At 55.0% G+C, this 26493-nt stretch overlaps 1 protein-coding gene across 17 annotated transcripts in view; it reads left to right on the plus strand.

Moving 5' to 3' along the window:
• ATP2B3 (ATPase plasma membrane Ca2+ transporting 3) overlaps positions 1–26493 on the plus strand; it is a 47694-nt gene extending 21201 nt beyond the window's left edge. For 11 of the 17 annotated variants that reach the window (XM_016215152.2, XM_087829492.1, XM_087829484.1 and 8 more), the window contains 9 exons: positions 882–1061; positions 1212–1299; positions 2035–2141; positions 3214–3405; positions 5014–5227; positions 6720–6931; positions 7918–8025; positions 9672–9854; positions 26176–26493. In XM_016215152.2, the coding sequence (XP_016070638.1) occupies positions 882–1061; positions 1212–1299; positions 2035–2141; positions 3214–3405; positions 5014–5227; positions 6720–6931; positions 7918–8025; positions 9672–9854; positions 26176–26493 (1602 nt within the window). Of the gene's footprint in view, positions 1–881; positions 1062–1211; positions 1300–2034; positions 2142–3213; positions 3406–5013; positions 5228–6719; positions 6932–7917; positions 8026–9671; positions 9855–15219; positions 15385–26175 lie in introns of those variants that run through there. The other 6 variants (XM_016215150.2, XM_016215151.2, XM_087829486.1 and 3 more) reach the window with 4 other exon arrangements.

The following is a 26493-nucleotide window of genomic DNA, read 5'->3' on the forward strand; positions in this document are numbered from 1 at the left end:
GATCTCCTGGATCCTCGGCCAATGCTCAACTGCTGAGCCACGCGCAGCCAGGCATAAAGGCAGAGTTTATTAAAATACGTTTCATTTTCAAAACTGAGCTATCAGCTGTTACAGGGTATATACATTTTTGGGGGGACACCCTATATTTTGAAAATGGAAATGTATGCTACGTAACCAAGCAATGTTTCGTTTCTTCTAATGAGTAGTAAAACCTGAAGCCCTAAATGTCTTAGGTTTTATATTGTTAAAAAGCGGGGGGGAGACAAGTGAGAGAGTTGCCCAGAGTTTGGTCACAAGCCAGCTGACAGCCTGGAGCCTTCCCTAAGTCAGGCCCCAAAGGGACAGGCCCACAGTGGGCCCTTCTGTCTGGCAGGTGGCTGGGGACAGAGGTTCCTTTCTCATTCTTCCAGACCTAACTGACAACCGCCATGCAGCTAGCCTGGTGAACAGAACATATTGAAATGGAAAGTGAGCTGACAGAGCTGGGTGATTTCTGTAATCACCTTACCATACACAACTCAGACAGTGACCCTAGACAGAGTAAAAGCTTCTAGTAGCTTCTCCGAGCCTTGCTTGTGGTGTCAGGGCCTGGATCTGAGTCGTTGCTGGTTCCAGGAGCCCAGCACAGTGAAGGAGGCACCTTAAGGGGATGCGGGCTGAGGGACTGAGGGAGGCACCCTGTCCACTAAGGGCTAGGCTGATGGCAGTTGCAGAACATACAGGTGATTCTCCACGCTTCCTCCAGGCCTACCCTTCTGCAGAGGCCTTTCCTCGGGACCACAAGGGTAGTGAGGGTGCTGCAGATCTGGATGGAGGAAAGATCTGGATGGACACAATTGTCTTGCTTTGATGGCTCCATCCACCTCTATCATCAATTCCAGGTCCCTGAAGCTATCCGCAAATGCCAGCGTGCTGGCATTACAGTCCGAATGGTGACCGGGGACAACATCAATACAGCCCGGGCCATTGCAGCAAAATGTGGCATCATCCAGCCTGGGGAGGACTTCCTGTGCCTGGAAGGGAAGGAGTTCAACCGGAGGATCCGCAATGAGAAAGGCGAGGTAGTTCCCAGCCCATTTGCCCTCCCACAGAGGGCTGCCTGGCTCTGTCCAGTGTTCTGTCTATTTCTCCACCCTCACCCACCACCTCTGTTCAGCCCTGCCTGCCTGCCCGTCCAGGATCTGCAGCGGCTGTGTGTTTCCCCTTCCCAGATAGAACAAGAACGACTGGACAAAGTGTGGCCTAAGCTGAGGGTCCTCGCCCGATCATCTCCCACAGACAAGCACACTCTTGTCAAAGGTAATGAACCAAGCTCACTCTTGCTTGTCCCTGCCCCTGCCCCTGCCCCTGCCCCTGCCCCTGCCCCTGCCCCTGCCCCTGCCCCTGCCCCTGCCCCTGCCCCTGCCCCTGCCCCTGCCTGAGGTGGCATGATGCTGGCTGGGGGCGGCTATCACCCCTGCATATTTTCTGCTCCTAAACATCCAAAGCTAAGCTCCCAAATGGGTCTCCAGGGCCTGCCTAAGAAGTATGGTCCTTGGCTGTAGACCTGTTGCGGTTGGGGAGTAAGTTTGTGTCTCTGAGCAAATCACTGCCCCTCCCTGAACCTCAGTTTACACGTTGGGAAAATAATGGAGACCCTCTCAAAGGGCTGACATACCAGAGCTCACCCCTCCATTTCTCTGGGCTAACAACATGAATGGAAGATGCCAGTTGAGCCTAGCCTCTCATTGTAACAGAAGGGGAAACTCAGCTCCCTGGAGAGACATTTATCCAAGTCACATAGCGCTGGGCTCCTGCCTTCTACCAAATCACACCATCCTGCATCATGTCACTGGGTGATGGACCTGGGCGGGAGGAGAGGCACGGGGCTCCCAGTCAAAGCACAGAGACTCAGTTTTGGAGGTGATGGGGAGCACGGAGGATTGGGAGGGTAGGCACAATCAAAATCCCAGAGGGTTTCCAGAGCCAACTGTCCCCCCCCCCCCGACACACACACACCCCGGGCTGGTCATACGGGGCCCCGCTGTGTTTCAGGGATCATTGACAGCACTACTGGTGAGCAGCGACAGGTGGTGGCTGTGACCGGGGATGGCACCAACGATGGCCCAGCCCTCAAGAAGGCAGACGTGGGCTTCGCCATGGTAAGCCACCCAATGCCAGCCTGGTTCACCATGCCTGGCAGGGCCTTGTGTCTCTAGGACGTTAGCTTTATGCGGGAACCTGGGAGTTAGTGTTAAAACAAGTCACAGAGTGCCTGAATGTCTCTCTCTGACATCCTGGCCACTTGGGCCTCCCACAGGTTCTGCCAGTCAAGGGACACAGGTGTGATTTGTTTAAAGGTATTTGGTGTGATGATGCCCGAGGTGAGAGTGGGGACTGGCCAAACTGCTGAGGGGCTTGGTGGGGGGGGATGCTTGTCAGTCGTGCACCTGCCTCACTCACTCCCAGTCTCATCTAAACGGACCTCTGCCCCAAGTGTGATCAGCAGTGTCCCCAAGCAAGTGTTTCTTCTGTGCTTCTCTTCTGTTGCTTCCATGGGGCTAGTTCTTTCTGTAAAACTCTGACCCCACTGAGCAGGGTGACGTGGTTGGTGCTGCCCAGGTAGCTGGCCCTGGCACCACAGCCTTCTGCAAGGAGTTGTGCTTGGCCACTGAAGGCAGAAATTCAGCAAGCTCCCCTCCCTACCTTACCAAGAAGGAGTGCCCTTCACTCTGCAACATTCAGTGCAGCCCACCATAGGCAGGCACTGGGGGTGTGGACTGGTCCTTCCCAGAACTCTAGACCCAGAAGGGGACCAAACCCCAGCCCCTGGGCACTGTGAGAACCAAGCTATTCTCGCATCAGAGCCTCCCAGCAGCAAGGATGGAGATCCTTCTCCAAACATCCCTGTGTGGACCAGGAGGATATGTCCTCACTCTGCCAAAGGTGTCCCTGTCCAGGACTCAGGGGCTCCTAATGCAGCTGCTCTAGCATGCCAAGACTGGACAGAAGACTCATTGGTGGCCATGCATTTGTGGCACTCTTTTTGTTTATGAGCAAAGCTGCGAGACAACCTGCCATTCGTAGTACAAAGATATGTTGGATGAAATGAGAGCTGCTCCCAGCTGGTGGGGAACCCCATTTGGAAGGAAAGGCAGAGAGTCAGCCAGATGGGCTGGGTGGAAGACGGGAGGTGGGGAATGGGCCTAAGGACACTGTGTGTGTGTTCCCCAGGGCATCGCAGGAACTGACGTGGCCAAGGAGGCCTCAGACATTATCCTGACCGATGACAATTTCACCAGTATCGTCAAGGCAGTCATGTGGGGCCGCAACGTCTACGATAGCATCTCCAAGTTCCTGCAATTCCAGCTGACGGTCAACGTGGTGGCCGTGATCGTGGCCTTCACGGGTGCCTGCATTACTCAGGTGGGCACTGGGACCGCCTTACCCAAGGAGGACCTTGGGCTCTCCCTCCCGCAACCCATGGGGCCTATAGGAGGCAGCCACTGTCCGAGGCCTCCTGCCTCATACATCTGGACCCCGGTGTGGAGAGCAAACCCAGGGGACCCCGCTGGCAGGAGTGTGCAGGTGAAGAGCTCCCCTCTGAGGGCCCTGTTGGGAGAGTCAAGTGTTGATTTTTTTTTTTTTTTTTTAACTGAGATAAAATTCACATACCAAAAAGTTTACCATTTGAGAGTATATAATTTAGTGGCACTTTGTACATTTACAGTGTTGTGCAATTATCATCTCTATCTAGTTCCAGAATATTTCTATCATCCCAAAAGGAAACCCCATACCCATTAGCAGACACTCCCCATTCCTCCTCCTCAGCACCTGGCATCCACTGATCTACTTTCTATCTCTATAGACTTACCTATTCTGGACATTTCATATAAATGGAATCAAACAATGTGATTGTTTGTGTCTGGCTCCTTTCACTTAGCACAATGTTTTTGAGGTCCATCCATGTTATAGCATGTGTCAGTACTTCATTCCTTTTGATGGAGGAACAATGTTCCATTGTGTGGCTACAGCACATGTTGTGTGTCTGTTCCTCCAGCCATGGGCATTTGGGTCATTGGCACCTTTTGGCCAATGTGAAGAATGCTGCTGCGCACATGCCTAAATGAGGCTTTATGTAGACGAACATTTTCAGCTTCCCAGGGTCTAGATCTACTCATGGAGGCACTGGGTCCCCTGGGAACTCCATATTTAACCTCTGAAGGCACCTCTTCGCCTTTATCAATAGTCCAGTTCTCCCCATTAGTGAGTGTCTAGAATTTGTCTCCCTTTCAAAGGTGTTTTTTTTCAATTGAGATAAAATTCACATAACATAAACTACACCACAATAACCATTTTAACCCTTTAAACGTGTACAATTCAGTGGTTTTTAGTACATTCACAGTGCTGTGCAATGTATCTCATTCCAGAACTTTTTCATCACCCTTGTACCCGCTAAGCAGTCACTCCCCCACTCTCCCCTTCCTCAGCCCCTGGCACCCTTTCATCTGCTTTCTGTCTCTGTGGATCTGTCAGTTCTGGAAGTTTCATGAGAATGGAATCATACAGTATGTGGTCCTTGGTGCCTGGCTTCTGTAAGTCTTATTTTTAACCAACAACTCAGAGAGGATGAGGAGAAGGAGGGTCTGGTGCAGTTTCCGCCTCTTCCTGCCCCTCGGGTGTGGGAGACCAGGAGACCACCCATTAGTCAGGCTCTGTCACAGTCTGGGGCAACTGTCAACCTCCTGCTAACAATTTGGACCACACCTTCTAGATCACAGCCACCAGGTGAGAGAAGAAGCAGGAGACTGGCAACATATTAAGAACAGGAATTGGAAAGCCCAGTAAAAACTCCCTGCTAACCTTAGAAAACATAGGAATGGAGATGTCATGTTTCATGGGAAGGTTGGATTTGTTGCATTTTCGCTTGAATGAAATTCCAGTGACATTGACCCTGAGCTGAGTTTCTTCCCAGGAGTTGGGGGCCAGTGGGGTTTCCAGCTCCACACTGGAGTGACTGCCTCCTCTCCACAGGACTCTCCTCTCAAAGCCGTGCAGATGTTGTGGGTGAACTTGATTATGGACACATTTGCCTCTCTGGCCCTGGCAACAGAGCCGCCCACTGAGTCACTGCTGCTGCGGAAGCCGTATGGTCGGGACAAGCCTCTGATCTCCCGGACCATGATGAAGAACATCCTGGGCCATGCGGTCTACCAGCTCACCGTCATCTTCACGCTGCTCTTCATTGGTAGGTGGCCTTGGGGCACACGGTGCTGTTACTGGCCCTTTGGGCTCTGGGCCTGTCTGGTAGTGGAAGACACAGATGAACACCTGGGGATCCAATTTCCAGTGAGGACCCCTCGACCCTCACCTCCTTGTTGTCCTCTGTGTATGCCCCACCCAGGTGTCACAGGCCCCTGAGCAGCTGAGAAACTGTCCACTGCTCCACAGAGCAGGTGGCATGTCTCATTGTATACCCAGACCAGATCATTCACCCATCTGTCCACTGACCCCATGACTATTTCTCCAGAGGACAGTGACCAGAGCACTCTACTGGAAGTTGTGGGAGGAAGACCAGGAGAGAAAGGGGAGAGGAAAAGTGAGAGGGGGAGGGAGGGAAGGGAGGGGAAGGAAAGGAGGGACAGAGGGAGGGAGGCAAAGAAGGGAAGGTGGAGAGGGGAGGAGGGGAGGTTTGTGAAGAGGAAGGGAGAAGAGGGAAAGAAGGAGGGGGGAGAGAAAGGGGAGGGAGAAGGAGAAAGGGCAGAAGAGGGAGTGGGGGAGGGAAGGACAGGAGGGAGAGGTGGAAGAGAAGGAGGACAGGAGGGGAGGGGGAAAGAGGGGGTCAGGAAGCAAGAAAGGGAGCAAAGGCAAGGAAGGGGAGAGAAGGCAGAAGCAGGAGCATGGACAGCAGAGAGAACTGATGGGGAGAGGCTGGGCAGAGGGTGCTCAGGGTGAAAACCACAGGGTCCCAGCCACTGGCTGTGCCTGCAGCCCAGACATGGAGAGCACTGAGCCCTCCAGCACCCTGGCTACTTCTAGGAAGTTTGGTGCCAGTGTCAGTTGTCCAGTCCTCCTCCTAGTTTTCTTCTGTGCCGGGTAGGCTCTGTTGAGCAAATTCCTTTTCTTATGGGGGGGGTGGATGTGTTGGTTTGTCTGTTTGTGGTCTTTCTTCCTTATGTCGGGGAGCTCTCTGAAAATCTGGGGCGCTGGACCATAGGGTGGCCTGGGTCACTGTCACAGTACTCCAGAGCCTGGTGAGGCTCGGCTTTCAGCGCATATTCCTGGGAGCAGATTCAAAGCTCAGTGCAGGAGTCATGGTGGGGGCCCCCAAATGTCAGTACCTAGGAGTTCTCTGGGGTCCTTTCTCTGATTTCTTGGGAGCGAAAGCCTCTCCTGGCCTGCCCGAGGGCCCAGCCCGGCTGCCTTGTCCTAGGGGCAGCGCAGAGTAGGGCTGGGCTGCCCTACACCCTGCAGCCGTCCGACTCCTTCCCAGCCTACCCCCAACTCCACCCAGCAGGCAAGTGACAAAAGGTCTGTCTCAACTTCTTCATTCCTGCCCTCGGGTTTCAGGGTTCAATGCCAGTCCCCAACCTCCCGCCCCCAAGGTCCAGCCCCTGACGTTGGCTGTCACCCTGTAGGGTGAGGGACTCCTTCCTCTCCCCTTACAGTTATCTCACTGAGGAGTCAGGGCTGTGCCTGGCTTGGGGCCCTGCTCTCCTCATGCACCCCTCGGCTTACAGGGGAGCTTTTCTTCGACATCGACAGTGGGAGGAACGCACCGCTGCACGCGCCACCCTCGGAGCACTACACCATCATCTTCAACACATTCGTCATGATGCAGCTCTTCAACGAGATCAACGCCCGCAAGATCCACGGCGAGCGCAACGTCTTCCACGGCATCTTTGGCAACCCCATCTTCTGCACCATCGTCCTGGGCACCTTTGCAATTCAGGTAGGAAGAGTGGCCCCACTCTTGGGAAAGGCAGGAGAGCAGGGAACCACGTTTGCCTGCTACTGGCCTCTGTTTGAATCAAAGCAGGCTTCACCCTGGGTCCACCTGCTGGGATCCAGAGGGGCTCAGTGGGCTTTCTCAGGCCTGACCTTCTCACAGGTCCCTCTGGGTCTTCCACTGCCATTTCTAACACTTTAGTCCTTGGTGGGAGGCCACCATAACTCCAGAAGCTTCCTTTGGAGATGCCCTTGTCCCCAGCACTGACACACAGGCCTCTGCCTACCACAGTGCTATGGACAGACTGGTCAGTAGGGTTCATTAATTAAAAGTGTGATGTATAGTGAAGCCAACAGGCTAGAGTACTTTGTTCCTCACAGTTCTCAGAAGAGGGTCTGCCATGCCATGGGGCCCACCAGGAAAGCACCTGGACCAGTAAGGAGGCTGAGGGAAAGCAGGGAACTGTAGGCAAGAAAGAGCCTTTACTGCAGTTTCTAAGGGAGGAGCTGTAAGGCGGGGTGAGCAGGCTGAAGACTGCCTAGTGTGAGTGAGTTCAGGCTTCTGGGGCAGAGGGCTGTCCCTGGTTGTCTGGAACCTGGCCTTGGGTGAATGGGGCCGGGGACAGTGGTCTGAAGTGTGAGAGCCCAGTAGTGGAGGTGGTTGGTCTGTATTTAAAAAACTCACCACTAGATGGAGGCTTCCTCTCAAGGAGGAGGCAGTGAGGGAGCAGGAGGCCCAGCAAGGTGAATAGGGCATGTCACCTGGGTGTCCAGCATGTGCACACAGGGTGGAAGTTAAAGCATCAGGTCTACAGAAGCTTGAAATGGGGCTAATCTGTTGAGCCCACCTGCCTGGGAAAACCAGCAGCCTGTCTGAGTCTCTGAGCAGGACGGTGGTGCCAGCCTGGAGGCCAAATGCTGGAGGAGGAGGGCGGTGGCAGTAGGTACGCCGCAGGCGGGGCCCGCCTCCCTCCCACCCCTCTCCTGCAGATTGTCATCGTCCAGTTTGGTGGAAAGCCCTTCAGCTGCTCCCCTCTGTCCACGGAGCAGTGGCTCTGGTGCCTGTTTGTTGGTGTTGGGGAGCTGGTCTGGGGACAGGTGAGTGTCTATCTTGTCAGCTTTCCTAGTCCTGCCCCCTTCCCATCTGCTCTGCAACAGTGCTGGTGATGGGCACAAGGCCAGGGAATCGTGGGCAGCTCAGGGACCCCGCCCCAGCTCCCTGCTCCAGAGCTTCAGAGCCCCAGCCTGGGAAAGCATGTGGCATGTTCAGGTGGGTGGCACAGCAGGGCTCAGGCCCCGGACATGCCACGACTCAGGTGCAAGGCCACAAGTGTCAGCAGAAAGAAGGCAAGGGGCCATGGCTGGAATGTCACAGGGCCTTGGCAAAACCACCCATCACTCCCCTTTTCATGATTGGGCCTGACAGTCACCCCTTAAAACTGGGTGCCTTGGAAAATCCCCACCTATTTGAAAACAAACAACATTCTGCTAAATCCTCCATGGGCAAGAGAAAATCTCGAGAGAAATGAGGAAATACTTTGAGCTGATGGAAAGAGAAACCCTGACACCTTGAGCTCTGTGGGCTGCAGTTAAATCCATGCACAAAGGGGAGTTCCCAGCACTTGGGGATTAAGTCAGGAAGAAAGAGCCTGGGTGCTGGGGCTGCTCAGAGCACAGGAGGGGCCAAGCCCAGGCCTCTGACATTTCCCGGGAGATCTAGAACATGGGTGTAGGATGCTGCGTCCAGGATCCACTTTGTCCTGTGTGTTACTCACCTCAGGCTGCCACAACAACTATCACAGGCTGGACGGCTTAAATAGCATAGATTGTCCTCAAACAGCTCTAGAGGCTAGAAGTCCAAGATCAAGCATACATAGGGTGGGTCCAGGAGAGACCAGGCACAAGCTTCCAGGACCCCTGCCAGTGCAGTCGTGCAGACAGCACAGTTTCTCCCAGCAATGATGTGTGACATGCACAGGGTGCTGCCACCAGGGACATGTCCCTGACCAGTGGCATGTAGGGACTTTACTGGGGTGGGTCCTGTAGGCCTGGAGCGTGAATGTGGCTGACCTCATTCACTCAGTCTCCAGCCCTAGAGGTCAAGCTCATATGTTCAGCCCACGCCCCCATCAGAAAGCACTCTGACAGCATAGAGTACCAGGCAGGGTGCTCGGCCCAGGCAAACTAAGACCCTCTCATCAGGCAGGACTGCCAGGAGCTTAGAGTCCCCATCCCAGGAGCTGGGGGCCAAGCCAGAGTTCCCTCTGGTACTGCAAATCCCTTAGCTCACACACTAGGCAGGAAGGTTGCACCAGCTGCTCCTCTGGCCTTCTCGCTGGCTGGGGGGGCGACAGGGAAGAGCCATAGGCATGCACACTGGGGTGCTGCAGCCCACCCCCCTTCCTGGCGTAGGGCCCTGGGCTCCAGCCATATCACTACCCCCTCTCTGGGAAATACTCCCCACTCGGTTCCCCAGGGACTGCTCTGGGTCTGCTCTCCAGAGGAAAGAGGCTGGCTCTCCCTCTGGAGAGTGGATTTGGCACCAAGCAAAAGTGGCCCAGGCATGTAGCCTCAGGGACAAGGAAGGGATGTCCAGTCCCGGGTGTGGGGAGACACAGCCTCAGCTATTATCAGAGACAGGCAGTCTGGGTTCCTTCTGAGCCCCAGCAGAGCTCCCACCCTGAAAAGCCCAGCCCTGCTCTGATGGCCACCTCTACCTGCTATCCCTCGCCTCTGGTCCCCAGGTCATAGCCACCATTCCCACCAGCCAGCTCAAGTGCCTGAAGGAAGCAGGGCACGGGCCTGGGAAGGATGAGATGACTGACGAGGAGCTAGCAGAGGGGGAAGAAGAGATTGACCACGCCGAGCGGGAGCTCCGCAGAGGCCAGATCCTCTGGTTCCGGGGCCTCAACCGGATCCAGACGCAGGTAGGCTGCCATGCCGCCAGGTTACTCCGGCTTTTCTCTTCAAGAGGGTGGCAAACAAGCAAGATGCAGAGAATGGGTGAGGTGAGCCTGAAACTGACAGGAAAACCCTTGGGTCTTGCTGCCATGATCATAAGAGCAGTTGCTAGTGTCCCTATGCCATCCACAGATGTACCCACCAGCAGTTGTGGCACTGAGATGGCCTGTCCCCAACCTCCCATAGTGGGAACGGTGTTAGCTACAGGTGTGTGCTGTGACCAGTGGCTGTCTCTCTGGGGCCTCTGAGGAGCTGTTGGGCCTCAATGCATTTGACGGAAACTGTCCCCAGGTCACAGGAAAGGGACATTCTGGGGATGACATAGATGCCATTTCAAGTAGCCCTTGGCAAGCTCACCATTCATTGGGTTATGTTGTGAATTCTATGGAAAGATGTCATTTGGGAAGTGGACTCTGGCCACCAAGTTGGTCCTTTCTGTTCACCCTACTACAAATATCAGGCTTGTAGTCCTCTTTAAAGTCACGCAGCCACTATGATTGCCAGCTGTGGGCACTTGCCAAGGATTCACGAGAGCCTGCCTGCCCAAGCCAGCCCTGTTTTCTGCCCCCAACTCTTCCCAGCCAGCCTTCTCTCCAGAATGTTCCATACTCGCTGTCTCGCCATGGTTTTCCCACGCACTCACTTGTGATCCCATCGCAGCCTAGCCTCCCTCAGCGTCCCAGAGGTTCTCATCAGGGTCTGCAAGGCACCCCCCCCACCCCGCTCTCAGTCAGACCGCCCCTCCCTTCCTGCTTCAAAGCTGCTTCCCAGCGCCCTTCCAGAAGTGCCCTCAGCCCTGCTGTCCCTGGTGGCTTGCTGTCCCCTCTCCACCGCGCTCTCTGCTCCAGCCTGGCACCCCCACCTCCCTCTGAGACATTGGTCCACCTTTCCCGTGGCCCTTGTGTATTGGAAAATCCCATGGACCAGGGTGTGTGGGACCCAATAAGGAAGGAAGTAGGAGCGGGTGAGAGCTTCCCCACCAGTGGGGGATCCTGCCTGACTCTCAGCCCTCAGCCCTATCAAGTCACCTGCAGCCCCCTTTCATCCAGCTTCTCCCTCATCCCCTGCCAACCTGCCCCACCATGCCCCATGGACGCTGGTCTCTTCTAGTACAGTTCCCAGCACCCCTCACTCACCACCTCCTCCTCGGCCCAGCCTAGAACCCCAGAGTGCCACGCTGGCACCAAGATGCCTCACAGCACCCACACTGGGCTCAGCCCAGACCACAGGCCCTGCAGCCCCAGCTCACCTCCTCCCAGCTCCCCAGCTCCTGACCAGTGACTCCAGAGCCCCAAAGACATCTCAGACCCTCTTCTCATCTCCCTGCACACCTGCTGCATCAGGGTGGCTCAGCAGCTCAGCTCTGCCTCCTTGTACGCAAGTCCCCAATCCTGCTGCCCCCCTGCCCCCCCCCCCCCCCGCAGCCTCCTCTCAGCATAGCAACTCCCTGCCCCTCCTGGGCTTCCTGCTGTTCCACCTCCAGCCCAGGACCCCCAGCCCCACTGCCCCTGACCTAGCTCCAATTGCTTCTCCTCCTGGGGGTCCCAACCAGAAGAAAGGACACCACCCGAACTGGTTTGGCAATTCTCCAGAGTCTGTTTAGGCAACTTCCAGCCTTGGGCCCCTCGGCCTGGGACAGGACCCGATACACATCTCTCCCGGATGTCTGCCCTCCAGCCTGTCACACATCACCACAGGCAATGTGCCCAAAGTCCCTTTCCTCGGCAGCCTGTGCCTGCCCCACCCCAGGTCCAATGCTGCCTTCCAGTGCACACGGCTCACCAGCTGCTCCCACACAACCCCTGGGGGTTTGTGGGGCTCAGCCTCAGGCACCTTCCTCTCTTCCCCAGGCTCCAGCCTCATCTCTGGCCACGAGCTCCCAGCCTCCTGCCGGTTCCACCAGCCTTTGCTCAACTTAGCCCCCCCAGTGCCACTCTCCACATCTTCTTTCGTGTAGCCTCTCTCCCTGTCCTAAGGGTGAAGTCCAGGGTCCAGACAGTGACCTTCAAGCCCCTGCCTCTTGGTGTCACCCCATACAGCCTGCACCCCTGTAACCCCTGCTGCCTTTCCAGATGTGCACTCTGCTCACCTGCTTCGCTGTGCCTCCGTGCTGGCTGCCATCTGGGCTCCAGGCCTCCCCAGCTCCCGCCGTGTCCCCTTGGGGCCCCTCCTTATCCTGCAGCAGCCCACTCAAAGGCCACCACTTTGTGAAGCCTTCTCAGAGTCCACTCCTTTCCGCCACCTTGGACCCTCATTGACTCGTGGCACACACACTCACGGCGGTTTTTTCTCCCCATGACCAGCCATCTTTGCACCCCGCCCAGGGTGCTGGAATCACTGAAGAGCAGAATACCTCAGGGACCTTTCCAAAGCTTCAGAGTCCAGACCGCCCCCAGAGCTTGGGATCCTTTAGGGCTGGGTGAGGTGGCACCAAAGAACTCCATGTTTAAGGAGCTCCCCAGAGGTCCAAGGGGCTTCTTCAGTGGAATAGCAGGAGGCCAGGTCTCAAGCTCATTCCTCTCAGCGCACCGAACACCTAAGCCAGTGTGGCCAGGGAAGAGTGAATGTCTTAGGTCTGGCAGAACCCTGAGCGCCTGGTAGAAGAACCGGAGTAGCCTTTATAGCCAGATGTCTAGGTTTCCCCGTTGCCTTCTGGCCACTCAGCTGTGAGCCCCCACCCACCTGTCCTGGCCCTGATTTGCTCTTGTCTGTCATGCAGAGCCCAAAACCAGCCTGAGCCTTCGGGGGGGGGGGGGAGTACAGCAGCACCTTGCCCCTTGGTCAGCCCATTTCACTTCCACCAATGAACCTAAGATGATGCGCCTAGCTTTTCTAGCAGCTGCAACAGCAGCCCTGCTCTGATCTGAGGCATCTCAGGAGAGGTCAGTGGTGCCCAGGCCACCTGTGTGTCTGTGTCTCCTGCATGCCTGTGGGTTCTTGGGCCTGCACTGCCCCTGGCCAGCAGAGTGGATCCCCAAGGTCAGAGTCTTGGACTTCCAGGCTGTTCTGACTGCCTGTGTCCATGTAGACACTGGCCGGTCAGGTCCCTGCTTAACCCAAGAGGAATGGGGCCCAGAGAGAAGGGACTTTACCAAGGTCGCCCAGTGAGAGTGTGAGCCTGCTGGGGCCCAAGTCTCTGTCCCCTGACCCCCTAGTGCACTCCATGCCCTCTCCACAGAGCCATTCATTCCTCCATGAGGTCTCGACTTTGGCGTGTCACATTCACCTCGCTTCTCAACAATGCCGAATCAGTTGGTTGCTTTAGCTCACTCTTCAACAGTGTTCGTTCTTTTTATTCAAAATACTTGCTTGAAAAGCAGAAATAAAGTCCCCCCAGGTTGTATGTACACCCAAGCTAAGAGAAACATTCTCTAGGTAGTTGGCCCTGGATTTCTGGATTTTGTGAACCACAAAATGGCTCCCCAGGTTTCAGAGGCCAGCACATTTTATGTTGCTAAGTGACGGCATTTCTAACCTGCTACTTGCTCTCACCATCATTTCATACTAACATATGAAGACACCAGGTGGTTAGGATGCCACAGCATAATAAAAAACCCAGAGCATGGAGCTTTTTGGAGCAGTCATGACATGGTGTATTTCACATTCTATATAAACCAATGAGAAGTTTCAGCAGTGACTGGGCTTCCAGGGGTGGAGGATGGGTGACAATTTTGCAGTATTTTTACTGATACCATCATCCCATCAGGATACCACATGCAGAGGCCAAATCAGAGTCAGGAAAGACATCTTTCCCTTCCCTCGTCACTTTTGCCACAGCAAGAGTTCCCTTTTGAGACAGACCTATCTCCATAGCCTTAGAAACATCTCAATCTAGGGAGGAGACGCGCTCCCTAAAGAGACAGTGACTTCATGGCATGGGTCATCTTCTTTCAGTGTGTTGGGGGACAGTCAGCACTGTGCTAGCCCTCCATGGGGGCTCACTATGCCTTACTCACAGGTCTCAGTCCTGGTTGTGAGGCTCCCCTGCTCAAGAGTGGGATGTGCTGGACAGAAGGGGGACTCGGCGGCCGAATACATGACAATAAGTCTTTTCCATAGCGTGCCCAGGGGTTGAAATGATGGACATATTCATTTTGGTTGGGGTAGGGGGAGTCTGAGCACTCAAGCTGCCTTCTTTCAAGAAGTCTGGCCCTATGTCAGATACCCCACTGGACCAGCTACTGCAGGGCTTGAGGGTGGGGCAGGTCCTTGGGCCCAAATCAGGTAGACAGTGCACTCTGGGCTCCAGAAATGCATACTTGCCTGCTGTTCACATCATCCAATGAACTATAGAGCACTTTCCACAAATCAAACCCACCTTCTAAGACGAAAAATTCCCTCCCACCCCTGAACTGAGGGCATTCCCAAAGAGGTGGCCAAACGTGTGCCACACCAGGCTGGCCTCCCAGAATCTAGGCACATGGTCTCACAACAGTGGGACATTCACTGTGGCCGCTCAGCTGCAGTTCCTTGGAACCCCACACCCGGGTCTGGCCCACTCCTGGGCCCCCATGCCAGTCCAAGGCAGAATCAGGAAGTCCAAAGACACTGCAACTCCCAGTGAGTTCACCCATATGGTTCAATCTAGGATCCATTTCCCTTTTGGCTCTTAGGAAGCTTAAAGGGTAGGGGACAAAGCAAAAGCCATGTCTGCTCCCCAGAGTCCAGGCTCTCAGCTCTCCCTCCTGCCTTGCCTGTGGCCCCCTCCCCTTCTTTTTAACTCCATTCTCCCACCGAGGCTTCCCCTGGGTGTCCCTCTATCACTTGGATGAGCCATAGAAGGAGAGTGATGGGCAGACCTCCCGGCAGGGTAGGGCAGGTTGGTAGGGTAAGGTGTAGTGTAAAGAAGGACAGGCCCAGGGAAGGGCTCCTGTCCCCCTGCCGTCCATCAAGGAGCCCTGCTACAGGGAACCTTGTTTCTAATAGGAGCATGTCATATCCCTCAGGTGTGTTGGGGAGGAAAAAAAGGTTGAGAACCACTGACCTAGGATAACAAAGTATTGCAGACACAGGTATTGATTGATGAGTGGCTTGCCATGAGCTTGCCGTGAATGCAAATGACTAAATGTTTGCAGTGTGCCTAGCTGTTAACTGCCCGCCCCCTAGTCTTCTGAGTGCTGATCATTTGCTCAGCAAACCCTCTCTTGGTGGATGACACAGAGGCCGACCTGGGCCATGGCCACGGCCCCGCCAGGGAGCTGGGCGACCTAGATGAGGCTTTGCTGTCATGATATGTGCCCAGTGTGGCCCCTGTCCTTGCCCAGCCCCATCCCCGTGCGGTAGCCCGGACAACAGTGCAAGCCAAACTTTATCTCATTTTCTCTCCCACAGATGGAGGTAGTGAGTACCTTCAAGAGAAGCGGTTCATTTCAGGGTGCCGTGCGCCGGCGGTCTTCGGTCCTCAGCCAGCTCCATGACGTAACCAATCTTTCTACCCCTACTCACGTAATTCTCTCTGCTGCCAATCCCACCAGTGCCGCTGGGAGTGAGTCTTGAGTCCCCTTTTCTCTCATAAATGGCATCTCTGGGGGAGGAAAGGCCTCCCCATTCTTCCCTCTCTTTTTTTCAGTCTTGCATCCTCTGCTCACCGTGGCTTTTCCGTTCTTTCTTTATTGCCCTGTCCAGTCCTTCCTGCCCAGATGGTGTGTCTCTCCAAAGCCATATTCTCTTATGAAATGTACTGAATCCATGGCACTGCTGGACCTTCTGTCCTTTTCTTTGTTTGGGTTTGTGTGTTGTTGTTTTTTTTGGTTTTCATTTAGTGCTCCTTCTGTCATTGGTTTTCTTTTCTTGAACTTGTTTGCACTTGCCAATGGTTCTTCATGAACTTGGGGTGCTTCTGGTGGTGTCTGGTGTCAGGAGGGACCTTGCTCAGTGTTCAGTGGGGCAGCGAAAGGGAGGCAAGCAGGCTCAGGGCCACCTTCCAGGGCTGGAGGGGAAGGCAGGTGCCTTTTTGGCATCATTTGCAGTGGAAGAATCCAGCCCACCTATTTGAGACTTAAGTGTCAGCTTCCAGAACTCTCCTTGAGGTGGTTTCCAAAGGCACTAGACCTGATATGAGCTTCAGGAAGTCGCTGTCACACGCTCCTAGATGGGCTCGGAGGTGGCCCGCTGCTCCTGCTTAGGTGCTGCCTGCCCCATAGACCCTGCCCTGGGCCCCACCGGGTGTGAGAGGGGCTGAGGGGCACCGGAGCTCAAGCCTTCCTCCCGCCCCAGCCTGCACTCCATCTATTACATTCCCATTGGTTCCCAAAGCACCTTCGCTCTTTCCAAACAGGCCTTGGCACTGGAAGGTCTTAACGCGGTCTGGTCGCCCTTTTTCCTCCTTCCTTTGAGAAGCTGGGAGAAATCATTTCTCTTCTATATGCTCCAATGCACAGTTTCTGCCGTGTCCGTCACATTTTAAAGAGAAACCAGGGGCTGTCCTAAAGGGGTAGAAACTTCCATAATTACTCACATCTTTTCACAAAGACAAAGGGCAAGCCACTAGAGCACGGAACCCGCCAGCCCACGGAAAGCTGTGGTTGGGCCCCCTGCTCCCACCTAGGGCAGCCTGCTTCTTATAACAAACTGGAGATTTCAAACACCAAACAGTAAACCTTTGAGTATGAGCCCAGAGCCCCTGCCAGGACGGTTCAACGTTTCCTCTTTCCTTTCCTTCCAGAGAGACCCGGCAGCCACCCCCCTCTGTGCGCCCACCTCTGGCAGAGGGGTCACTAACCACCCCGCCCCCAGTACTTCGTTCTGCTTGATCTCACCCCCTTTCCTTCTTCCTTTGTCTTGTCTGGTCCTTTTCCTTTTCTTTTCTTCTTTTTTTAGGAACTGATGAGAGGTCCCAGTGGGGGTCACCCTCCTCTTGCTAAAGCTGTCTTTTCAGGCCACTCTGCCCTTTAAGGAAGGGATGTGAGCCGCACCGGCCCCCACCAGGCCACCTTGTCCCCTTTGGAAACTGCACACCCCCCTTCTCCAAACCACAGGCCGCACGTGCCTCCACCTTCCTCACACACACTGGGCCACCCGCCTGGACCACAACTATTGACCAGCAGACGCCACAGGTGAACTGGAAAGCTCTGGTCTGTCCCAGAGGGACCTTGCCACCACTTCACCCAGAGAGATCTACAGAAGGCCTGGCCACAGTCAGTTAAGGACAGAAATGGTCACAGTGTCCTAGGAGACTAGGAGCACCTCAGTCAAGCACCGGCTTGGCAGCAGCACCTTCCTTCCTGGGAACGAGGGGACAAGAGGGGACAGGGGTCTGCGTGAGGGGCACACGCTGACCTGCTCCTGTCCCTGCCTCCCCTTTGACTTCCGCCACATGTTCTTTTGCCATCTCTCTCTGCACTTTCTGTCTATCCATCTGCCTATCTGTTGACTTGAGAGGAAAGCAGCCAACACAGACCCCACTCCACATGCCCCTCAGGCTTTCTCCATAGCTCTGGCCTTTTCCCACTCCTAAGCCAGCCCAGGCCTCCCCTCTGTGCTCCTAGTGAGGCTGCTGGCTCTCGGGTCCCTCTGAATTCCTCTGGCTCTCTCCCTGGGGCAGCTTCTCTCTCTCCTCTCTTCTTCAGCTCCTAGTACCTTCCTTCCTTCTGCAGCCACCTGTTGCCCACCCCTCACCCCTGTCTTCCCACTTCCAGGAGCCCAGCAGTGCCACCTCTCCCACTGGTCATGAGCCACTCCAGGGGGACCTAGCTAGCACCTGGCCAGAAGAAGGGCTTCTGTCCCTTCCACACCAAGTGCTGCTGGGCAAGGAGTAGGTGACAGGGCCCCGGTGAGATCTGAGCACCTTCTGTCTGAGGAGAGCACTGGTGAGCCTGACAGCAAGGGGGTCCCAATGTCCTGACTCAGAAGGGTCAGCCTAAAAGGCTTATCCCAGTTAAGTGGCAGCACCTCAGAAAGGACCCCACTGTGGAGAAAGATGCTGGTTGGAAGACCAGGCAACACCGGGGGACGCACCTGCTTCCAGAAGCCGCCGACCCAAACTGCCTCCTGCCATCATCACCGTGTGGCAGATGGTTTGGAACTCTGAACCGGCCCCCAGTCCAAGCAGCGAGGACCCCAAGAAATCACCAAACCCAGCACTCTCATCAGGGGAAGGCCTAGCAGCGTGGGGGCTAGCCCCAGGCCCTCACTTTCTCTTGGAACTTGTCAGAAGGAAGGCAGGGTGCTGGCCACGACAGAGCTCCCAGCTTAGCCAAGAGGCACATTGTAGAAGGTACAGAGGACGAGGCACAAGGTTTCCTAGGGAAAACCCCGGCTCTTGTGTGAAAGGTCCTGTCTTCCTTGCCCACCTCACAGCCAGTCTGCACTTGTCCCATGTGCTGAGCAAGTCTCTCCAGCACACCCAGGCCTCTTGGCCAACACCACTTCTAGTGAGAGCCTCAGGCTCTCCAGCTGGAAGGCCCAGGACAGGGTGTGGACAAGGAGCCTAAGGGTCAGAGTGATAGGTGACCTCACTTACCAATGCAGGCCCCAGCACATAGCACCAATGTAGGAAGTAGCTGGAGAATGTCCTTGGAGCCAGAGGGAGAGGAGCATTCCCTGGAGGGTTAACCAGGGGAAGCCAGAGAAGCTGTGAATATTGGGACTCAGTGTGTCCACATCCACACCTGCCCACCCTTCGTAGCCAACCTCTGATGCTTGAGGCACCCCACACCATGCACACAAGCATCTTTGCCTACTCGAGACTCAGGAGTCCCAACATGGCCCCCACTCCCTCGGTAGAGCACAATGATTTCCCAGGTCCAGGATGGCCTTGGCTGCCTCCTCCCCACTCACTCAACCATTTCTCCACCCTCCCTGGCCTAATGGCCGCCCCACATCATGGCTATTTCATCTCATCCTAGGGTGTAACACCTTCCCCTTCACAGTCACCACCTCATATCAAGAAATCTCAGCTGTGTGAGGTCAACCCATATGAGCAGCTTAGGAAAGAGCATTCCTTAACAACCATTTTCAGTCTTTTCGAAACCAAGGGAGTACAAAATCCTATCCCCTCTTGGTATGTCAGTGCCCCACCCCATTCCTGCCCCAATCACATTCCCCAGCTGAGTGTCAGAATCCCCCAAGGTGTGGCCAGCGATAAGCAGCCAGTCCAGGGAGCTGGATGGCTGCCTCCAGGTACAAGCTGGCACACCCCAGTCCCTCCCCAGCCACATTTGACCTGATGGCCCTCCCATTCCAACAGGCAGCTGAGCCTGGCCCGACCCTTCCCAAAGCCACACCGGGCCTCTATACTCGAACGTTTACTGTGACAGTGGTTCATGAGAAGGCTCCTGACCCAGCTCAGCAAAAGGGACAGGTGCTGGCAGTGAGTTTGGTAAGATGTGGCCAGAAGGGCTCCCTCAGGGCTATTCAGTTCTAATTAACCATGCCGGAACCAGATCACCGCAGCTGCTTTATTTTAACTGGCTTTTGCAACCTTCTGTCCAGCTTGGCAAAGCCAGGCCAGGTGAGCCCCACGATTTCCTTGGACAGCCCCTTCTGAAGCCCAGAAGGAACATGCTCATCACACACAGGGCAGAGAAACCCCATCACTGAGGCAGTCTCATGGAGGGAGAATCCTTGCAAAGCCAAAGCAGTCTTGTTTGCTCCTTTCTCAGAAAGTTCAATGATTTAGAGCCAAGTCTCCCCACTTGGGTTTCTGGGAATAGTGTATTTGCATTTTTTTTCTGGGCTATTTCACATTGCGCGCGGTCTCCACACTAGAAACAGTATCAGCCCTGCCCTTTCTGAGCCTGGGTTAGCTCAATGCAATGTCTTGTTTACATTGGCAGCATGAGCCTGGGCTCTCCGGGTCCTGGGCACACAGGATAGGAGGCAGTCTGCACAGAACTCACCAGCCGTTAGTTAGTACTTTGGCTGCCGACATACACAAAGCTGCGTCTGTAATTTGGTTTGGGTTCAGTCCCTCAGTGAAAGGGCCAGCTCTGGAGTTTGCATTTTCACATTTCCTAATCCCATGGTGAGGACAGGGAGCCTTCTCCTTGCTGTCCCTTCAATTGTGGCCACGTCACCCCACACTCTCTGTGTTGCTTTCAAGTCATGGTTCACCCTCACACCTGCAGGGAGGGTTTGGGCCTGGGAACTCTGAAGTTCCTGGCAAACAGCTCCCATGGCACTCCCTGGCTGCTGCGTCCAGAATTTGCTCTAAATCCAAAGCCCAGATGCCAGGGGAGGCGACAGGACCCTTCTCCTTGCAGAAGGTTCTGGATTAGTGGTTGGTACAGAGATGGACATGTTCGTCAAGTGTGTGGGGGCTTTCAGGGAACAGCGGGAGGGCAGGGCAGGAATCAGGAGAATTCTGTGAGCTCAGCAATGAGGCAGGAGCAGAAAGTGGGGAGCATGACAACCCGAGCCCTCTGCTCCCCCAGCAAAGGGGAAAGGCCAGAAGGTGTCAGCATAGTTTCTGTTGTTACTGTTGTCATCATTGTTCAGGAGCCTTTGCTTTTATTTTCCTCTTCCTTTCTTTTCATTCCTTTTTTATATTTCTTTAATGGGAGGGTGTCCCTCAGTCCTTGGCTTGCCTCCCTGTTCCACATCCCTTCTCCACCCCCCACCACCTGCATTGCAAACTCAAGTGGTTGAAAGTCAAAACAAAAGTGGGGCGCATCCACTTTCAGCTGTGACCTTTACCCTGTCTGTTTGAGCCCCAATCATCCAGCAGTAGTAGGGTGACAGTGCAGAGTATGACCCAAGCACCCTTTGGCTTCAGCTCGGTGTGCCTGGGTGGCCCTGTGAACCTGGAGTGTCACCCGGGTTCAGGCGGAGGCCGGCCAGAGGTCGCATGTGGGGCAGGGCCAGGCAGCAAAACACAAGCAGAGGAGCAAGTGTACACTCAGTGCAGCAGGGCACAGCCTCTGAAGAGAAGGGAGCATCGCAAGAGAAATGTCAGGGACGCTCTTTTAGATAGAGGTTGTCCAGGGCAGCCTCTCAGAGGCTGGATATGGAAACTGAGTGCCAAACAAGGAGCAAAGGGCCGCGCGGGATGGTCAGCAGAAGACTGGCCCAGGCAGGGAAAAGGCAGTGCAGTGGCCTGGGGCGGGACTCAGGCGAGTTAGAGTTAAGTGGGTAGAGAGCCATTGACTGGTGACGCCCTCACGGCAGACACACGCCAGGCCATGTGGGCCCTACTTTCAGCACCTGCCCACTGAACCTCTGCTGAATGCAGGTGCCATGCGAGGTGCTGGGTACATCAGTAAACCAGACAGACAAACCCCTGCCCTCGGGGGCCTTATATTCCAGAGAGAGGAGACAGAGGAGAGAATCATGGGGTGGAGGGTGTTTGAAGGTGAGTCATGTGGGAAGAAAATGAAGCAGGAGAGGCGCTGGGTTCTGAGGGAGAGGGGTGGGTTGTGCTCTAAACAGGGAGGGAGGTGAGGCCCACTAGGGAATAGCCTTTCTGGTGGGGGAAGCCCCGGTGCAAAGGCACTGAGGCAGGAGTGTGCCTGGGGAAGAACCGGGGAGCCTGGGCTAGAGTGCAAACGGGGAAGGGAAGAGAAGGGCCTGAAGTAGCCCTGTTGGGGCTTCGGGTTTTCCTTTGAGGGAGACATGGCTGTTGAAGGATTTGGACCAGTGGAGGGTATAGCATGCTCTGGCTTTTGTTCGGAAGGATTGCTCAGGCTTCCATGCTGAGAATAGACTTCAGAGGTCAGCAGAGGCAGCAGGAAGACCAAAGAGGAGGTGTAGGGGTGGGTTGAAGTGAGAGGCAAGCAGAGCTCTGAGTCTGGAGAGAGCTATGGGATGGCAGAAAGCTGGTATTAAGGCCAGGGCAGATAGGAGCCGATAGGAAATGCATTGGTGTAGATGAAAAAGAGAAATGGCCCAAATACGAGCCCTGAGGCCCTTGGATAGGAGAGGGTAGGTAGAGGAGGGAGGAGGACCTGGAGACCCAAGCCCACCGGGAGGCCAGGCTGTGGTGCCAAGAGCACTGAGTGCCCAGCCGGGAGGTCCCCAGAGAGTGGGGGCGGGAGACGACAGGGCAAAATGAAATGGGGGCCATGAGTACCAACAATTTTCTCCAAGCTGTTGCCAGCAGCTAGAGGGGATTTGGGCACCAAGCGAAGGTCTCTTTCAAGATGGGACAAATGAGTAACCTAGACAAGGGAGAGGAAGATGGCGACTGGCGCGACATCCTGGAGTGGGTGCAGGAGCTAGGGTGGACATCTGGGCAGTGAAGGAGCGGGGGCATGAGGGACATCGTGCCTTAGTTTGGGTGAGACAGGAAGCTGCAGGAGAGCCTCCCAGCCCCAGCCCTGGCCAGATCCTCCTCGGCCTTCCCAGATACCTCAGCCATAACCCTAGAGTCAATCATCTTTACTGGAGTGTTTCCATGTCTCTCTTTTACTTCTGAATTCTCCTGCTGGAGTGTTTGGAGTCCCCACCAGCAAGGTGGGGGAGGGAAGGGCCTGAGCCAATAGTCAGAGAAAAGGGACCCCAAGGGTGTCTGTCACACAGGTAGGAGGAGATAGAGGGACCAGATGGGGGGGGGAGTCCCTGCCTTTGGGGCTTGTGAATCCGAGGGGCCTCCAGGGCCCCAGCAGGCAGGGCAGCAGCAGCGGAGATGGGAGGGTTCCACAGTGAAGAGGTCGGGAACCAGGGGCCACAGGACACACTGATGTACGGCACTAGGGTCAGGTATCCAGGTGCCTCCCAGGTTCTACTAGAGCCCTTTACTGGGATGGGAAAACTAGGCGAAGGCTAAGGTCAGCAGGGCCAAGGCTGAGGGTGCTCCTCGGCCTTCCTCAATGGCCCATTAGCCATCTGAGCAGAGGTGAAGGAGCAGCAGGTACAGAAGTCTGGCATGCCGGGAAGGGTAGGCCTGGCTGCAGATAGGGGGAGGTGATACAGAGGGTGCGTTTGGCATCAAGGGTATGTGTGGACTGTAGGCAGCACTGACAGACAGCCTTGAGGGTGGTGAGGTCCCTTTTGGAGTGGTAGCAATGGAGAGGTGATCTGAGGACCCCACCCTGGGCCCCTGGGACCATCCCAGGCCAGGAGAGGAGCCTGAGGAGGCAGTGAGAGCCAGGTGCTGGGAAGGGCACCGCTTCCACTGTCTTGTGGTACTTTTGCTGGGACACACTGAACTCTGCCACGGGCCCACCCCTGGGACCCATGTGTCAGTGCTGGCCGCCAGGGCAAGTGCCTCGTGGGAATGTTTGCCACTCCCCACCTCAGGCACCCACGGCGCCTGCCAGCATTGAGCAGCCTGGAAACGCCCCGTCATAGACAAATGCCAGGCCCTTTGTTAATAGCCCAAGATTTGAATGCACGGTAATGGAACCTGCAGGGTAATGGAACCTGCAGGTCAGCCGCAAACCCAACAGAAAGCCCCAACCAGCAGAATGTCTGAGCAGTCGGCCCTGGCACCCTCTGTTGGTGACTGAGCAACTGCTCTGTGCCAGGTTTTGGCAATAGGCAGCAAAGAAGCAGATCTAATTCCTCCCCCAAAGCCAGTGACAAGACAGGCATTAAAGTGAGTCTTTAATTACACCCGGGAAGAGCGTACTGAAGGAAGAGCATCCTGAAGTAAACTTCCAGGCCTGAGCATCAGAAGCTGGGGAGGGAAGGGCTGACTACCCTTTTGGGGCAAAGACTTTGGAGTTCAGCCAGGTGCTCAGAGACCAGAGGAGGGTTTAAGCAGGGACCTGGCCTGATCATGTGACCCAGGTCCAAGTGAGGGGATGGGCTAAGCAAGGGGAAAGGCTGTGGCCAGAGTCACTGGATCATTGCAGGCAAAACCACCACAAAAGGCCCCCAGGGTCAAGGGCAGCAGCTTGCAGCTTGCTCTCATTTCTGTGACTTCAGGGGTGTGGCCCACAGCTGGAATGGGTACTCCAGCACCATGGCCACACAGCCATGTGGATGTCCTGGTCGCTCCCCCACAATTCTGGCACCAGAAAAGGCCCAAATAATGAAGCTATATCTACAATGGCTACAAAAAGTACATTTTGGGGTTTTTTTTTTTCATTAAAAATGTCAATTCTCAATTTCTGTGTCACCCTGATCTCCAAAGCCAATCTGGGGGAATTAAGGAACTAAGTGCAAATAGTTGGCTGGCTGCAATCCGAAGATGTGGCTTCACCAAATTCATAGAAAACTCTAACCAGATTTAATATGTGGAGGTAGAAAATTCCAATTTTATGGAGCTCTTTGGCTCACTATTTTGCACTTGAAAGGCTGTGAGGTTTGCCTAGTTTAAACTGATCCAGGAGCACTGTGCTTGGCAGAGCAATGCCTAGGGTCCAGATGCTGGAGGGTTGAAAGGGACTCATTGTCAACAGTGTGATGATTCGTGACCTAAATGAGGGAGCAGCAAACTTCTGAAAAGGGCTTTGCAAGCCAGGTCTTTGTCCCAACTACACAACTCCGCAGTTGGATCTTGAAGACAGCCATAGACAATGCATAATGAAGGGTGTGACTGTGTGCCAATACAAATTTATTTACAAAACCAGGTTGAGGGCCAGAGTTAGCTCTTAGGCCACAGTTGGACAACACCTTATGTAAACCAAGAAAACCAAATCCCAGAACCTTGGACCTGGAATGACTTTGGAACTGCTATTGTGCTCACCCACTCACATAGGGAGGGGCTGGTTTCGCCATCTCAGCACAAGGCCAGCTAGCTCAAGTGGGGCCCACCAAAGGCCTTCCCATTGACTCTGGCTTCTAGAAGCAAGAGGGAGCCCAGGCTGGGGGCCAAGAAGTGAGCAAAGAGAGGCAGCAACTCTGTGACTTGGAAGCCCAATGACACTTGAGCAGACATGTAAGTGAAGGTGGAACACCATAGAAGGGGGGGAGGTCAGGGAGACTGAGGGGCTAATTCTGGGAGCAGGGTCTTGCAGAAGGTACAGAGGTCAGAAAGCCACCATGGCTAGGGAGCAGGGCATTGTGGGAAGCTCTTCCCTCTGGAGAGTTATGCTGATTTGAGGTCTGCAGATGCTAGTGGGGTGGCCAGGGAAAAAGGTGTAAAAAAGCCTGAGTGGAAGAACCAAAAGAAGTTGTCTTGGAGAGTGAAGAGGAGGAGGAGAGTACAGCATGAGAAAGGTTGGAGGGGCAGGTAGCACCAGATTGCAAAGAGCCTCTGGTGGCAGAAGATGTGTGGATAGAAGGGTCTGCTAAGGGAAAAGATGACCCAATCAGATGCACCCAGTTACAGGCCAGGGGGCTATAAAGAGACACAAGGAATGCCACAGTGGATCAGAGCATCTAGGCGGGACAGGTTTAGTGGGTGCAAATAAAAAGTGGGGCCATTTTCAGTCTTGGATGCCTCCAGATGGGGGACTAGAAAGTTCTCAAGCCTGGAGCTCTGAGGAAGGGCCTGGGCCACAGGCTCTGGTTGTAGCCAGATGAGTCCCAGAGCCATGTCCAGAGCTAGGGGGTGGACCTGGGGGTGTGGAGAGAGAGGAGGGCCAGGGCCAGGCCAGGGCTTTCGGGCACCCTGGGACAGAGAAAGGAACAGTGGAGGAGATGGGGTCAGAGTATCCAGTGAGGTAAGAGGGGGGCCAGGTATGGGTAGTGTCAGAGAAGCCAGGAGAAGTTTCTAGAAAGAGGAGCAGTTGGCTATGTTGAGTGCCCCTGAGGAATCAAGTAAGATGGAGACACAAAAATGGCTGCTGGACTTAGCAGGAAGACTGATGGCCAGATAGTCTGGGCATGGCAGGTGTTAGCTGTGGCCAGGAGAGCTGAAAGGGAGAAGAAGAGGTCCCTAGAGAATGAAGGGAGACCCACTCAAGAAAGGTTGTCAATGCATCCATAGGCTAGAGACTTTCTCTTACCAGGAAGTTCTTCAGACTTTCTGGTAAGAGAAAGTGAAGAGCCCACTCTCCGGCATTCTCCCATCTCCAGATCATCTTTCTGTTCTACCAAATTGGAATTCAGATTTGGCAGAGACCCCAGGGACCACCTAAGCCTATCCTGCCCCAGTGCAGGGAAAGGGAAGGGAGCAGCCAAGAGCCCAGGGCTTCTGTCACCCTGTAGTTCCAGAGTATCTGCCCAGGTCAGCCTAGAGAAAGCCACTGCCACCTGTCCTGCATGTGGGTAAGTTGACAAGACTGAGACCCAAACTGAAAACCCTTACCACAGCCAGGCAGAGCCACCCCAACTGTTCCATTTCAATGAATGAACATTTGTCACACAGTAACCCCCTGCCATTGATGTGGGTGGAATTTGCCAGCACCCAGTCTGCCATTGATTGTCTCCTTTCTTCCTTCCTTCTTTCCTTCCTTCCTTGCCCCCTCCTTCCCTCCATCATGCCCCCTGGGGCTCCTGTCCCTCCATCTCCCGCTCCAGATCCGAGTGGTGAAAGCATTCCGTAGCTCGCTCTATGAAGGCCTGGAGAAACCGGAATCCAAGACTTCCATCCATAACTTCATGGCAACGCCCGAATTTCTGATCAACGACTACACCCACAACATCCCGCTCATAGACGACACGGACGTGGACGAGACCGAGGAGCGCCTGCGGGCGCCGCCCCCACCCCCCAACCAGAACAACAACGCCATAGACAGCGGCGTCTGCCTGGCCACGCGGGGGACCAAGTTGGCTACCTCGCCAGTGTTCTCTTCCGGGCCTGGGAGTCTGCTCCACAGCGTGGAGACGTCCCTCTGA

The sequence above is a fragment of the Miniopterus natalensis genome, chromosome X (genome assembly GCF_054644295.1).
Source record: "Miniopterus natalensis isolate mMinNat1 chromosome X, mMinNat1.hap1, whole genome shotgun sequence".
Lineage (NCBI taxonomy): Eukaryota > Metazoa > Chordata > Mammalia > Chiroptera > Miniopteridae > Miniopterus > Miniopterus natalensis.